The sequence below is a fragment of the Clupea harengus genome, chromosome 13, assembly GCF_900700415.2.
Source record: "Clupea harengus chromosome 13, Ch_v2.0.2, whole genome shotgun sequence".
Lineage (NCBI taxonomy): Eukaryota > Metazoa > Chordata > Actinopteri > Clupeiformes > Clupeidae > Clupea > Clupea harengus.
In genome coordinates, this window is record NC_045164.1 from 26,581,688 (window position 1) to 26,594,995 (window position 13,308).

At 44.5% G+C, this 13,308-nt stretch overlaps 2 protein-coding genes across 6 annotated transcripts in view; both read left to right on the forward strand.

The window, feature by feature from the left end:
- Positions 1-2,986: 2,986 nt before the first annotated feature.
- Positions 2,987-8,302, forward strand: polr1c (RNA polymerase I and III subunit C). The gene is made up of 9 exons (XM_031579440.2): positions 2,987-3,099; positions 4,234-4,305; positions 4,500-4,607; positions 4,737-4,869; positions 4,973-5,092; positions 5,919-6,071; positions 6,514-6,663; positions 7,047-7,163; positions 7,849-8,302. Exons 1-9 carry the CDS (start codon positions 3,028-3,030, stop codon positions 7,965-7,967), a joined length of 1,044 nt encoding a protein of 347 aa, XP_031435300.1. The 5' UTR covers positions 2,987-3,027; the 3' UTR covers positions 7,968-8,302.
- A 4,358-nt stretch (positions 8,303-12,660) lies between these two features.
- The window catches only part of ldb1a (LIM domain binding 1a), a 25,201-nt gene continuing 24,553 nt past the window's right edge, over positions 12,661-13,308 (forward strand). For 2 of the 5 annotated variants that reach the window (XM_012827575.3, XM_031579385.2), the window contains exons 1-2: positions 12,663-12,846; positions 13,141-13,190. The gene's annotated coding sequence lies outside the window, so the exon portion shown is untranslated. Of the gene's footprint in view, positions 12,847-13,140; positions 13,191-13,308 lie in introns of all 5 variants that reach the window. The other 3 variants (XM_031579387.2, XM_031579388.2, XM_031579386.2) reach the window with 2 other exon arrangements.

Sequence of the window (13,308 nt, forward strand, 5' to 3'; positions counted from 1 at the left end):
TTGATAATATAATGAGAGACTAGAAAGTGAGGGACACCAGACACAATGTCACATTGTCGAAGACACGCTTTAGCAACAGAGCACATCCTTGAAGGACGGCACCGACACACACACACACACATACACACACACACACACACACACACACACACACACACACGCACACATCAGAGCACATCCTTGAAGGACGAGGTTTGGTGTCGCCGCTGGCAGCAGTCAAGGGCTTCTATTGTCATCATGTGACAGAACAGTCGTATTTGGCTTGAAATAAAAAGACCTGGCTGATGTTTGATAATGCTTACAATAATAAATGCTTACAATTTGTTCTTTTACAATCTGTTATCACAAATCACTAGTGCCGCAGGAAGATGAGGTAAAATTCTAGAAATCAGAATGTCGTTGATGAATAAGGCCAGCAATAAATTCTCTTTAAAGTGTCAAGTGTCATGTTGCAGCTTCTAGATAATTGGTGTCTGTCTCCTCTGTATCACAGAAGCTGACATAAAATAGCTATATATGTGTTGTATTACTTAGAAAGCTAAATTATAATCTAGTCCAAAAGTGTCAACTTTGGAGTCAATTACTGTCATTGTTTGTTACTTTGCCTTTCATATTACACGTTTGTGTAACAGGTTTGAGAGGGTTTCTTTAAAATTTTAAGACGATTGCATTGACCATGCTTGCAGTATCTTTCTTTTCATATTTTTGCCATGATATGTTCAATTCTCTTTAGTGATGTATATGTTTTACTTTCTCAGGGGAGAATGTCCCTCTTTTGTACAGTCCTACCTTACGTCCATGTATTCATGAACCCAACCTGGACTTCTCTACTTTCGGTTTGGCTATTTTCTTGGATATTTGTGTCATCTCATTTTACTTTCCAAAGATCTTTGAATCAAAGCAATGCTTGTATCCAACCTGCTAAAGTGCTTGTGTATTAGAGAAATATACTATACATTTGAAAATGTGGTGATATATTTTAGGCTTGTTTGGTATTTATTTTGAAATAAAAAAAGAAAAAAAGAAACTACATCCTTGCATGGTCTGTTTACAATGAATAATGTAAATCCCTCAATATGGGTTTTTGATACTAGTGTACCACACACCATCTAGTGGTGGGCTCGGGCTCAACATGGAAAAACGAAATTACGATTTGTTTGTTGGAAAAAGTTTAATCCTATGCCAATGAGACTCGAATTTCGGTTGCGGTGGCCAATCAGATAGCTTGTTGTCGTCTCTAAGTAGGAGGATCATGTAAGGATTCCTGATATGGAGGGGCGGAGCTTGTCTTTCCTGCTGATGGGTGCAAATAATCAGAGTCTTTTTTATTTATTTATTTATTTTATTTTATTTTATTGCAATACAGTATACAAAAACATACAGACAAGTGCTCAACACATCAGCCATAAAACATCATCAGATAAGTAATATCAAATCAAATAATAAATAATAAAAATACACAGGACAGATACATTTCATGAATTGGAAGCAAAAGTTCAATACGACAAGGAAAAAGGATGATATTATTCCACGTTGAAATTTTAATAGTTCTATTACTTTTGGTTGTGTTTATCATGTCCAGCGTGTCAGTATACTGTGCAAATTCATATGAGAATCTGGTCAAATTAGGGGTCACCTGTGCATATCTGCTTTTAGTTATGAATTCCAAATTGTTATTCTTACGAACAAAATAAGTGATGACACTTTTACAGTCAATTGTTAACATTCATTTTAGTTTTACACAATATATATCTTTCAATCTGAGTCCAAAAGGTAAGTGAACATGAGCAGTGGTAGAACAGATGAGTTAAAGATTCAGAATCCCTATTACAGAAGGAGCATTTATTTTCAATGTCTAAAAATGTAGATAAATAAAAATGCGTTACATATACAGTACCAGTCAAAAGTTTGGACACACCTTTCATTTTTTTTGAGAAGTGTTTTCTTTACTTTTACTATTTTCTACATGGTAGATAACACTTTTTTTGTTTAGTACATCATTCCATATGTGTTCTTTCGTAGTTAAAATGTCTTCAGTATTAATCTACAATGTAGAAAATAATAAAAGTATATGTATAATATATATTGTGTAAAAGCAAATAATGAGTCAGTGGAACAGTGGGTGTTCTTTTTACGCGCACAGCGTTCTGTCCCCGATAGTCTATAGTTTGCACACTGAAGTGGGCCATTTCTAGACCACAGCTGTCCTAATTAGGTCGTGTTTAGTTTAGTTTGTTTGGTGTGAAATTAAATCAGTGATCCACTAATCCAAAGTTAGTGAATTATATGAAATCAACATTTTATCAGCTTATTATGTCCATTTGTGCATGTGTATTTTCTGCAAACATAATCAACACATATGCTACCGCACACGCAGGCTGTAATCATAATCAGCGTTCTGCGTGCCTAGCGCAAATAGGAACAGAACTGTGGGCATAGGATAGATAAAGACACAAAACAGATTACATTTTCAACATATTAATTGTACTATATATTATAATGCATTATACAATAAATATAATACATTCCAAATACTGTACTGTACAACTGATTGATGGATTCTTATTATCTGTATCTGATCTCACATTCAAAGTGTCTGTGCTATATAATAGGCCTTTAACTCTGAGACAACATCAACACAATGACGCTTCATTCCTACAAACTTGTTGACCACCTTATCCAAGATCAAGTCTGCAGCAAAAGTAGTGTTGTGTGGCGCTTCTCGCCCGTGGTGGCATGCAAAACGGTTTTAATTGTTTAAGGCGACTTAAGGGTATGTGTTGCTTCGTAAAGGTGCAAAATGGCACGTCACTCCAGCTTTACCTCATCAGGTACCAATGTTGTACCTTTCCAATGGGTACATTTTTGTACCAGGACATAAGGTACATTTTTGTCACTAGGGGTGCAGAGAGCGAATGAAGTGCTACGACATTCCATATCAATAGAGGGCGATAAAGAACTACGCAACATGAGCCGCTGTATTTAGCCCACCAACGAAATGCAACTAGTCGCTCGCGCGGAGATACCATGGCGGCTCCCATGAGCAACGTGGATGAAATAAGGAATAGAGTAATTTTGGGTGAATACGGTGTGAAAAATGTAAGTCCACATCCTCAGTTTGATTATTTGATTTGGTCCATTAGCGTTTCGTTTCCATTGAGGATAATTTATACCGGCTAACATTAGGTTGACGGTTTTACGCCGGCTAACATAAGGTTGATGTTGTTATGCCGGCTAACATTAGGTCGTTTTTTGTAACAGTAGCTGGGTTTCTGTCCAACTCATTCGTATATTCGGGTAAAGAAAATGCGGGTCTGTGCGCGTTTCTATCTGCTGTGTTATAACTATTTGCTACAATCTCCTTAACCCTCCGCCATCAGTTTATTTCTTTACTGAAAAAGTTGCTGCCATTAGCGTGCAATTCTCTGATCCTCCCAAACGAGTTTTACCTTGCCTAAATATTGGAGCATCGTTGAATGTATACTCCCCTCTACATGAGAAAGACAGAGTAGACCTATGACCTCAGGATTCCATTCCAATAGGTGTATCTCGCTTACAATTTTTCTTATCACGCATGTAGTCAATGCGACACTCAGGTAGGGTAACTTTCCGACATCGTTCAAACAACCTCGGGTTTCTCCTTTGCACTAAGTTGCACTTAATCCATCTGATGTGAAGATGTATAGATCTGTCTCAGTTCTTCTCGGTGTGGTGTTAAAGAGTGGTAATCATCTGGCCACTGGTGCACCTCAGGGATCGGTACTTGCCAAGTACTACTTGTACCAAGTAGCCTACCATAGACATATATAATCCAAGTACTACTATTTTCTATTTACACACTTCCCTGGGTGAGATCATCCGTTCCCATGTGTTCTCTTATGCGTTTGAAAACTCACCTTTTTAAACATCACCTGTCAAATGAGTTCATACTTCACAAATATGATTGATTGTGGCATTATTATTATTGATGATATTTGTTTGTGCTGTGTATTAAACCCCACCCCAGCAAATCGATTTCTTATTCCATTTGGTAGATTTCCACTGAGAATTTCCTCAAAAATCACATTAAAAAGTTGGATGGAAACCTAGCCAGCACCAAATGCAGTGTAAACATAGATAACAATAGCTATGGTTAGCAAGCTTCTCTAAAAGTTGTTTCACTTTAACCTATGTGGGGATTTTCAGAGATTTCTGGTGATTTGTGATACTTTAACGGTTTGAACATTTTTCCAGGTTCATACTACTGACTACCCTGGTAACTACCCAGGATATGATGACAAATGGGATTTTCAGAAATTCAAAAAGGTATCTGCAGAGAATTTCTTTATAATTAGCTCTGGTATCTGTCAGGTAAAGGGCCTTCACTTGACTTACCTTGACCTGTATTAAATGTGTGTGTGTGTGTGTGTGTGTGTGTGTGTGTGTGTGTGTGTGTGTGTGTGTGTGTGTGTGTGTGTGTGTGACTACGGCTCACCTGTTTTTTTTTTTTTTTGCTTTAGAATTTTAGGATCGACATCGTACAAATGGATGACAATACCATGGAGTTCGATATGGTCGGCATAGATGCTGCCATCGCCAATGCCTTCCGACGGATCTTGTTGGCAGAGGTGTTGGCTCTAATACAAACAAACATACATATCATTCATAGAGGCGTTGCTTTGTTTGTTGTGGTATACCATCATCCTAAACTACCCAATCATCTAGGAAAGAAAACTGACTAAAACGTATTATTTCAGGTCCCAACGATGGCTGTTGAGAAAGTGTTCATCTACAACAACACTTCCATCATTCAGGATGAGATCCTTGCACACAGACTTGGGTTAATCCCAATCAAGGCTGATCCACGTCTCTTTGAGTACAGGAATGCAGGTGAGCATTGGGGCTTTGGCGTTCAGTGAGTATTGTTTGTTTTTGTTTTTGTTTTTGTTTTGTTGTTTTTGTCTTAACGCGTCGTTACATTTGTTTTGCTCAGGCGATGAAGAGGGCACGGAGATTGACACAATTCAGCTCCAGCTGACGGTCAAGTGTACACGGAATCCCAGAGCGCCGAAGGACTCCGCTGATCCGCGGGAGATCTACCTTAACCACATGAGTGAGGCCAATTTATCTTTTACAATACAAAATAAAACTTCAACTTGCACCTTAATCTTGTGTAAAAATGCAAACAATGACTGATTTTGGTACACTAATGAAGATGTAGTTTGTGCTTCGTCTCCATAAGTAAAAAAAAAAATCAATAATAGGATTGATAAGGCTTTACCAAGTCAAATTCCTTGTTTGTGCAAACTTACTTGGCCAATAAAACCTGATTCTGATATGAAGTGCTATGGCCAATTTGTTGATATTTTATGGGCAAATGATTAACAAAAATAGCACGAGGTGTCTCTTTATCAGGCTTGTATAGCTTGCAGTGGTTAATAGGCTTACTGACACCTGAGAAACCTTTAGCCAGGGTCTGGGTCAACCAAATGATCCAGTGACCGTCACGAGCCACTCTAGACCTTATCAGTTTAGTGGAATGGAATCATGCCCTTCTGAGCCGGAGACCGGCTGACGAGGCCGGAACGATGGCTCACATTACACAAATGCAGTGAGCTACACTGAAACAGTAGCATGGGACACATGTTCATAATGTGTGACGACAGGACGGCGTGCAGAGGAGTGAACTGTGGAATGGTTTTGATTTTAGAGGAATATTTGCAGTTGTTGTTGTAGAGCATTTAGCAGATGTTTGTGTCCAAAACCTCCCTGTGAGAAGGTGAGACGCCCCGGTTCCCTCACACTCCCCCTCTACACTGTTGGGGCTCCATTTCATGTTCCCTCAGTCCTTTTTCCCAGGGCCATGCTTCTGCTAGTACCTTTTCACTTCCTGTTCTGTCCCACCTCTGATCTGTGACTTCTGCTGTGTTCACCTCAAGTCTACTCCAAAGACATGAAGTGGGTGCCCATCGGGAACCAGGCTGATGTGTTTGCGGAGGCCAGCATTGGTCCTGTGTTTGGTGACATCCTTCTGGCACAGCTGCGCCCAGGACAGGAGCTGGACATAACCATGCACTGTGTGAAGGGCATCGGTGAGTCTGTTTAACCCTAACCCTAACCCTAACCCTGCACTGTGTCAAGGGCATCGGTGAGTCTGTTTAACCCTAACCCTGCACTGTTTGAAGGGCATTGGTGAGTCTTTTTGATTGTCGCGGTCCCTATTCTACATCACCCATGCACAAGCTATTTACGAATAGATAAACTATGCTACTCAGCCATTTTAAAAGCAGAAGATGCGTTCGTTTTAAATAAAGCTGGTATTTTCTGTACCTGATTGTCCGTATCTGATCTTAACTGTATGTCATTTAATGGATACAATCTGTATGTATGAGTAAAGAATTAGTTGATTTGTAGCTTAGATCGCTGGGAATAGTGAACTTTGTCCAACTATAGCTGTCTGTAGGTCCCATGTCTGTCTGCAAAGCCCTAACTGTAGAGCCAGTCCCAACCCATCTCTGTGTTAACTCCTCTCAGGTAGGGACCATGCCAAGTTCTCCCCGGTGGCCACGGCCAGTTATCGTCTCCTTCCGGAGATCACGTTACTGCAGCCCGTCGAGGGGGAGAAAGCCGAGAGGCTGAAGCGCTGCTTCTCGCCAGGTGTCATCGAGCTGGAGAACAAAGATGGTAGGACATCCTTGCTTTGGGTCTCACTTTGGGTTTTTGCCAAACTGGGTTTGGGGTTTCTTCCCAACGCTGTTCGTACTGAAACGGCTATATTCATGGAGAGGACTCCGCAGTAGTTGTCTGTTCCCTAAAGGTGTGATGGTTTTATGACCGTGTTGGCAATATTGTTTGTATGGGTGAGCTCATCCATTTGAACACAATTAAACAATAACTCTTCCATGTTAAGGAAGCCTTCTATCCATCAGAGCTAACTGGTTAGTAAAGTATCTTCCCTGAGGAGTCGAGTCTGTTATGAAGGGTAATACAGGGAGTCATTTGTTCAGTTTGTCTGGTTCCCCACCGCCCCCTCATGAGCTTCCTCCATTATATCTGTTCTGCCTCAGGAAAACAATTTGCTAAGGTGGTCAACAGTCGCAAGGATACGTGCAGCCGGGAGGTCCTGCGACACGATGACCTGAAGAATCTGGTGAAGCTGGCAAGAGTGCGGGACCATTTCATTTGTAAGATTTAATATTTTATATAAATATATTTATGTAATTAGATGTTGGGTTTATTTCTGTCACTCTTTCCACAGTGATGGAAAAGTCTTGGTTGCCACCAAAAATAGATGAGGTTTATTAGAAACGGATTACGGTACAAAGACTAAACGGGGTTACAGGAAAGCACTGCACATGAAACATAGACACAGTAGGAATTAAGTGGGAAGGGTCATATTTCACCACTGGTGTTCCTACAAGATTTTATTCCATTATAAATCCGGCTGAACGAGAAAGTAATGAACCTGCGAGTTTATTTGGTCAGCAGTAGGGCCTTCCATGCAAGTGTACGTTTTTAATTTACAAATAAATCAAGAGTACATCTTGAAAGGGGTTTTTGCACATTGTTGATTTTAAATGTTTGTTGTAAAACCTGAGCCTGACCCCATTTAGCCCCATTGTAACATTTCTCATAAATGTCTTCCATTCTCTTCTAGGCTCATAGACATATTAACTTATATTCTGTGCTACCATCCCAAGAGTCGGGTGTTTAAAAGTGCCCGACTTCTCTTTGAAAGCGCTATCACTATTTACCAAAAATATACAGTACCTAAAATCTCTCTCGTGTGTGTCTTTCTGGGTGTTGGGATAAGCCTGTGTTCCCTGTTCTGAAGTTAACTCTTCCTGCTGTCTTTGTTCCTGTCTTCAGTCTCGGTGGAGTCTACGGGGATACTGCCGCCCGACGTGCTCGTTTCGGAAGCCATTAACGTCCTCCTGGCCAAGAGCCAGAGGTTCATTAACGAGCTGGACTCCACAGGCATGGAGTAGGAGAAGCACTCGGGACCAAAGAGACATTGACCTTGAAGCGCCGAGGAGGAGGAGGAGGAGGAGGAGGAGGAGGAGGAGGAGGAGGTGGTGGTCGTCATCATCTGTGGTGTCCGTTCCTTAGCAGTTGGATGCCCAGCTACAATAGGACTTGTCTGAGAGGCGTAACATATATAACATTGCTCACATTAAAGCTGGATCCATCTGACTGATGTTTAATTCACACAAAAGCCAGAGCTTGGCAGAGTCTTGTCAAGCTTTGCGTTGGCGTGCAGCTCTGTGAGTTGAATTGCTCTCCCTGTCAGTCATGGTTACACATTAACTTTGCATAAGCGGCGGGGGGACTAAAGCTCTTAGGATGGTTACAAATATGTTTAACAGACCTTTACAAGAACATTGTCTTTTAGTTTATGCAATACATGGTGTGTTGTTTTTTGGGGGGTGGGGGGACAAATTCAGGCCTGTGATTACGGTTTAAAGTAAATGTGGTAAGACTGACAGTCTTACAAATGTCCAAGTTCTGTGTTCGAACCTGGCTGGATGTAATGGCTGGATTCACAGAGTGGTAGTCTGCCCCCTTCTGTTCAGGAGGGGTATGTGTCAGTCTCCACCCAGGCATGATGTGTGAGCAATAATGACTCCCATGTACAATAAAGGACACATTAATGAACCGTCTTTGGCCGTCATAATTCATTCCTTCTAAGTTGCACCAACATCTGTCTTGAACCCCCATCAAGCAGTTAAGATGGCCATCTCTCGAATACTATGAATAATGCAGATAGCGCTGGCAATAAGTAGGCTCGTCTTAATCGGAGCTAGACTTTTGGGTAATGCAATATTGCAGACAGTGTTTCATCCTCTACTGGTGGATTGATGATTGATTGCTTCTGTCTGCCTGTTGCACTGAGCACTACTTAAGTTAATTACTCACCGGTTGCATGTTTCACGGCGCTCCTCTCGCACCACTTTAATTACTGCTGAGTTGTCTGGCCTCCCCGATTCACCTTAATAATGCAGACGCCAGACTGGAGAGAGAGAGAGAGTTCATTTCCCTGCCACTTCACTTGTGCTCGTTAGAAGAAGGAAAAAACAACAACGCAACAAATTTGGTGTTAAGATGGGTGAGCTGTGTTTGTATGACAAAGAGTCAGACGAGCACCCTGCTGTGGTGTAGACCGGCAGAACAGACCAAAGGGAGTTCTGTCATTGAGCTATGGAGGTGCGATGTGTCAGCCAAAGTGCTATTCTGTCACTGGGATGATTTCTTGAGTACTCCTCTGGCAGTAGTATTGTCAGTGCTGGTAACGACTGCCTCCCTCCCAGGTGAACCTCCGAGTGCCGCCGTCGTCGTCCATCACGGCACCTCACAGCAGCATGAGATCACTGCAGACTGGGGGCCCCCTGCTTGTTGCTTGTGAACATGAATGTATGTTTTTGAGAGAGTGTATTTTTGGCTTGGTGTCTTTGTCTTTGTGTTTGTGTGTGTGTGTGTGAGAGAGATAGAGCGTTTGTGTGGGAGTACATGTGTCTGTGAGAGACTAATTGGGCTTGCCGGGTAAAAATACAATAAATATTGCAGTGTGTGTGTGTGTGTGTGTGTGTGTCGTACAGGAGACTATTGAAATTGGGCCAGAACCTCTTTGGAGACTGATGGCCAGCGGTAGGAGGGAGGCGCAGGAGCAGGAAGGCAGTGTGTGTGTGTGTGTGTGTGTGTGTGTGTGTGTGTGGGGTAAGGCACATTAAAGTGGGTCACCTTCCAGCAGTGCTGCACTCATCATTAGGACAGTCGCTGCCACTCTGGGGGCCTGATTGGCAGGCGCTGGGGCCGCAAGGCACACACACATCCGCAGAATCCTTCCGACTCCTCTCCCCGACTCCTCTTCTCTTCTCCTCTTCTCTACCCTTCCTCTCCCCTGCTCCTCCTCTTCTCCTCTTCTCCACCCTTCCTCTCCTCTCCTCCTCTCTTCTCCACCATTCCTCTCCCCTCTCCCCTCCTCCTCCTCTCCTCCTCTCCTCCGTTCCCTCCCTCTTGTGCCTGGCTCATTACTGCGCTGGTCTTTTGGCAGGAAACAGACCCTACCCCTCAAAACTATAAAAAGCAAGAGTGGGAGTGGGGGGGGGGGGAGCTCATATCCTCTCTGGCCGTAGTTTTTGTTTATAGGGCTTACTCTCTTTCTCAAGCCCACTTGTGGAGAGTGAACAAACCGGTGGGGGTGGGTGCGGGTGCTGGTGCGGGTGCGGGGGGTGGATGATTTGTTCAGCATTCTTTCTCTGTCACCTACTTTTCTTGCAAACACATATTTCCTGTGTGTGCTGTTTTTGCTCGAGATGTGGAGAGGTCTCCCGCACCTTGGTTTGGAGCTTTAAGCGAACGTGACCTTTATCATCAGCCCTCAAGCAACTGAAGAATCACTGGCTGCATTTAGATGGAAACCAGAAAAGCCGTTTTACTTAAAGGCAGAAAAGCACGTGAACCTAAACGCACACTCCTAAACACACTCCTAAACGCACACTCCTAAACGCACACTCCTAAACGCACACTCCTAAACGCACACTCCTAAACACACACTCCTTTCTCTGGAACAAGCATGGCAGCACGAGCACGAGCACCACTAAACCCAGAGTGTGTATTCTCCTACTACGTGTCCCCACAAGACCTCTCCACACCTGCCTATATAGGCCATCGAGTAGGGCCACATATGTGTGTGTGTGTGTGTGTGTGTGTGTGTGTGTGTGTGTGTGTGTGTGTGTATCCATCCAGTAGGGCCGTGTGTGTGTGTGTGTGTGTGTGTGTGTGTGTGTGTGTGTGTGTGTGTGTGTGTGTGTGTGTGTGTGTGTGTGTGTGTGTGTATCCATCCAGTAGGGCCACGTGTGTGTGTGTGTGTGTGTGTGTGTGTGTGTGTGTGTGTGTGTGTTCATCCCTAGTCCAGTCATATTGGGGACACCACAGGGGCCCCGGGGCCTGTTTGGACGGGCATGCGTGGAGAAACCCTTTTGGGTTAAACCGCTGAGCACCCCTTTGGGAAATCAAAATTCATAGTTCTGTAAATTAGATTATTAGTAAGGAGTTCACAGTATTATGTCATCTTTATACCACTTAATCTCACTCCTGCCTGAATTGCTTTATGTCAATAATCACATCTCCAGGCGCATGGAAATGTATCCATTGGCATCATCACATATTCATGGCATGAACTGAGTTAACCCACGTGTCATTTCCTGTCCTCGAATGAAAGCATATTTTATTTTCCGAGAACATTTCAAGAAGCTTTCTCTGTTTTTGCGTACTGCATATTTGGCTATTGTGTCACAGGCTGTTTTTGTTTACAAAGCGTCCCTGACAGAAAAACCGCCCTGACTGATTCTCTGATCATCCGCAGCTGTGAATTATTGTCGCCATCAATAAACCTGACTGCCAACCGCAACAGAGACTGTCAGTGAGATTGGACATCGTTCCTTGTTACGCATTCACCTCCGACTCTTTGTGGAATTGCATAATAGCTCGAGCAGACAGTAACAGGCGGTGATCAGAGGATGTATGCGACCGTATCGAGTGCAACGCAACGTCTCTGACAGTCGTAGGTGCTGCTCATGGCAAGATGTGATCTGATGACAGTGCAGTATTAGTCATATTCCATTTAGCCTGGCATTCCATTCCATTCCATTCCAGAAGCCTCCTGGGCCTCAATTATCTTGCTGCCGCTGTCACCCTTTCGGGATCAATTCCTATTACCGATTCATCCCATTGATGCGCGCCGGCCGCGATCCTCCTCCTCCCATCGACTAAGCAGTTAACGAGCAGTTTTCCACCCATTTGTCTTATCTGAGACATGTCTCACCTTCTCCACCAGCTTATGGAGCTGACCAGCAGACATGCGTCTCTAACCACCTCCTTCCGCCCCCCCCCCCCCCCCCCCCCCCCCCGCCCCCGCCTTCCCTGCCATGAGAGCCTCTTGTTGGGCCTGGCGGCTAGGTCGAGAGCCCCCTCCTCACCGTACCACTCAGCTTCCTCCCCCAGTGTGTTCACAGGTGACTGGGCTCCCTGAGTGGGGAGGTGGGAGTTGCCTGGGACTGGTGGAGTTAAGTGAATCAGAGGCGCCGTTCTGCCTGCCAGGCTACCTTGCCTTGTCTGCCTGCCTGCATTTGCTTGCCCTCTCTTTGGGTCTCTCTCTCTTTCTTTCTCTTTCTCTCTCTCTCTCTCTCTCTCCCTCTTTTTCTTTGTCTCTCTATATCTCTCTCCCTCCCTCTCCTGCCTGGCTGCCTCGAGCTGTGTGCGTTTCCAGGGAGCTGAGCAGAGAGAATAATGCTGTGCCTTGTGTGTGTGTGTGTGTGTGTGTGTGTGTGTCAGAGAGAGAGAGAGAGAGAGTGTGTGAGTGTGTGCGTGTGCCCCGGCGCTACTGCTGCTATCACTGCTCTGCCGTTGCCATGGCGACAGTGCCCTCTCTGGGTACGTGGGGCTGGAGAAGTTGCTCCGGCTCTGCGTCATATTTATTCCAGCGGATCTGTGTGGTGAGGGCTGTCTCCCTCCTGCCTGCCTGCCTGACTGCCTGACTGCCTGTACCTCCTCCTCCTCCTCATCCTCCTCCTCCTCCTCCTCCTCCTCCTCCTGCTCCCGCTCCTGTGCTCCACTCTGGTCCTTTTCTTTCCTCTCACTCTGTATCTCTCTCTCTCTCTCTATTCCCACTCTGTTGTTCTCTCTCTCTTTCTCGCTGTTGCTACGTTGGTCAGGACAGTCTGTTTCTCTTCCCCTCTCTCTCTCGCTCTCTCTCTCGCTCTCTCTCTCTCTCCTTTTTTTTTTTGCGATCATCGTTAATTGACCTCGCTCAGTGTCGTCAGCGCACGCTGCTGGGTGCGCCAGAAGGACCAGACAAAAGAGAACAAGGTAAGTACGACTGACGCAGCCGTACCCTAAGACCCTAACTTAAGGGGGGCAATGACACCAGCGGTGTTGTGCTGTGTGTGTGTGTGTGTGTGTGTGCTAGGCGAGCGTAGCGGGGAGAAGTGAGCGTGTCAGTGTCAGCGTCAGCGTGTGCCTCCTCCAGTGTGTGTGTTTTTGAAGTGCATCCTTTCGCATGCTCATGTGTTGGATCCAGAGGCAGTGTGTTGTTGATGTTTTTGTTCACCCACGGTGTGTTTGTGTATGTGTGTGTGTGTATGTGTGTGTCTGTTTCCACAGAATCTTGGACATTTTCGGTGGGGTGACAGGGGAAAGGTGTGCGCGAACAGGTAAAAAAAACACCTCGCCAACGACACCCTCACTCTGGCGCGTGCCAGTCTGCCACACAGCATGCCAGAGAAAGATAGAGAGAGAGAGGGAAGGAAGGAAACAGACAGAAAAACACAC

What these genes read in the sequence shown, in the direction of transcription:
- polr1c (XM_031579440.2), top strand. Translation starts at nt 3,028, where the DNA reads ATGGCGGCTCCCATGAGCAACGTGGATGAAATAAGGAATAGAGTAATT. An exon ending in GTGAATACGGTGTGAAAAAT is followed by an intron (nt 3,100 to 4,233) that starts GTAAGTCCACAT and finishes ACATTTTTCCAG; the next exon opens with GTTCATACTACTGACTACCC. An exon ending in ATTTTCAGAAATTCAAAAAG is followed by an intron (nt 4,306 to 4,499) that starts GTATCTGCAGAG and finishes TTTTTGCTTTAG; the next exon opens with AATTTTAGGATCGACATCGT.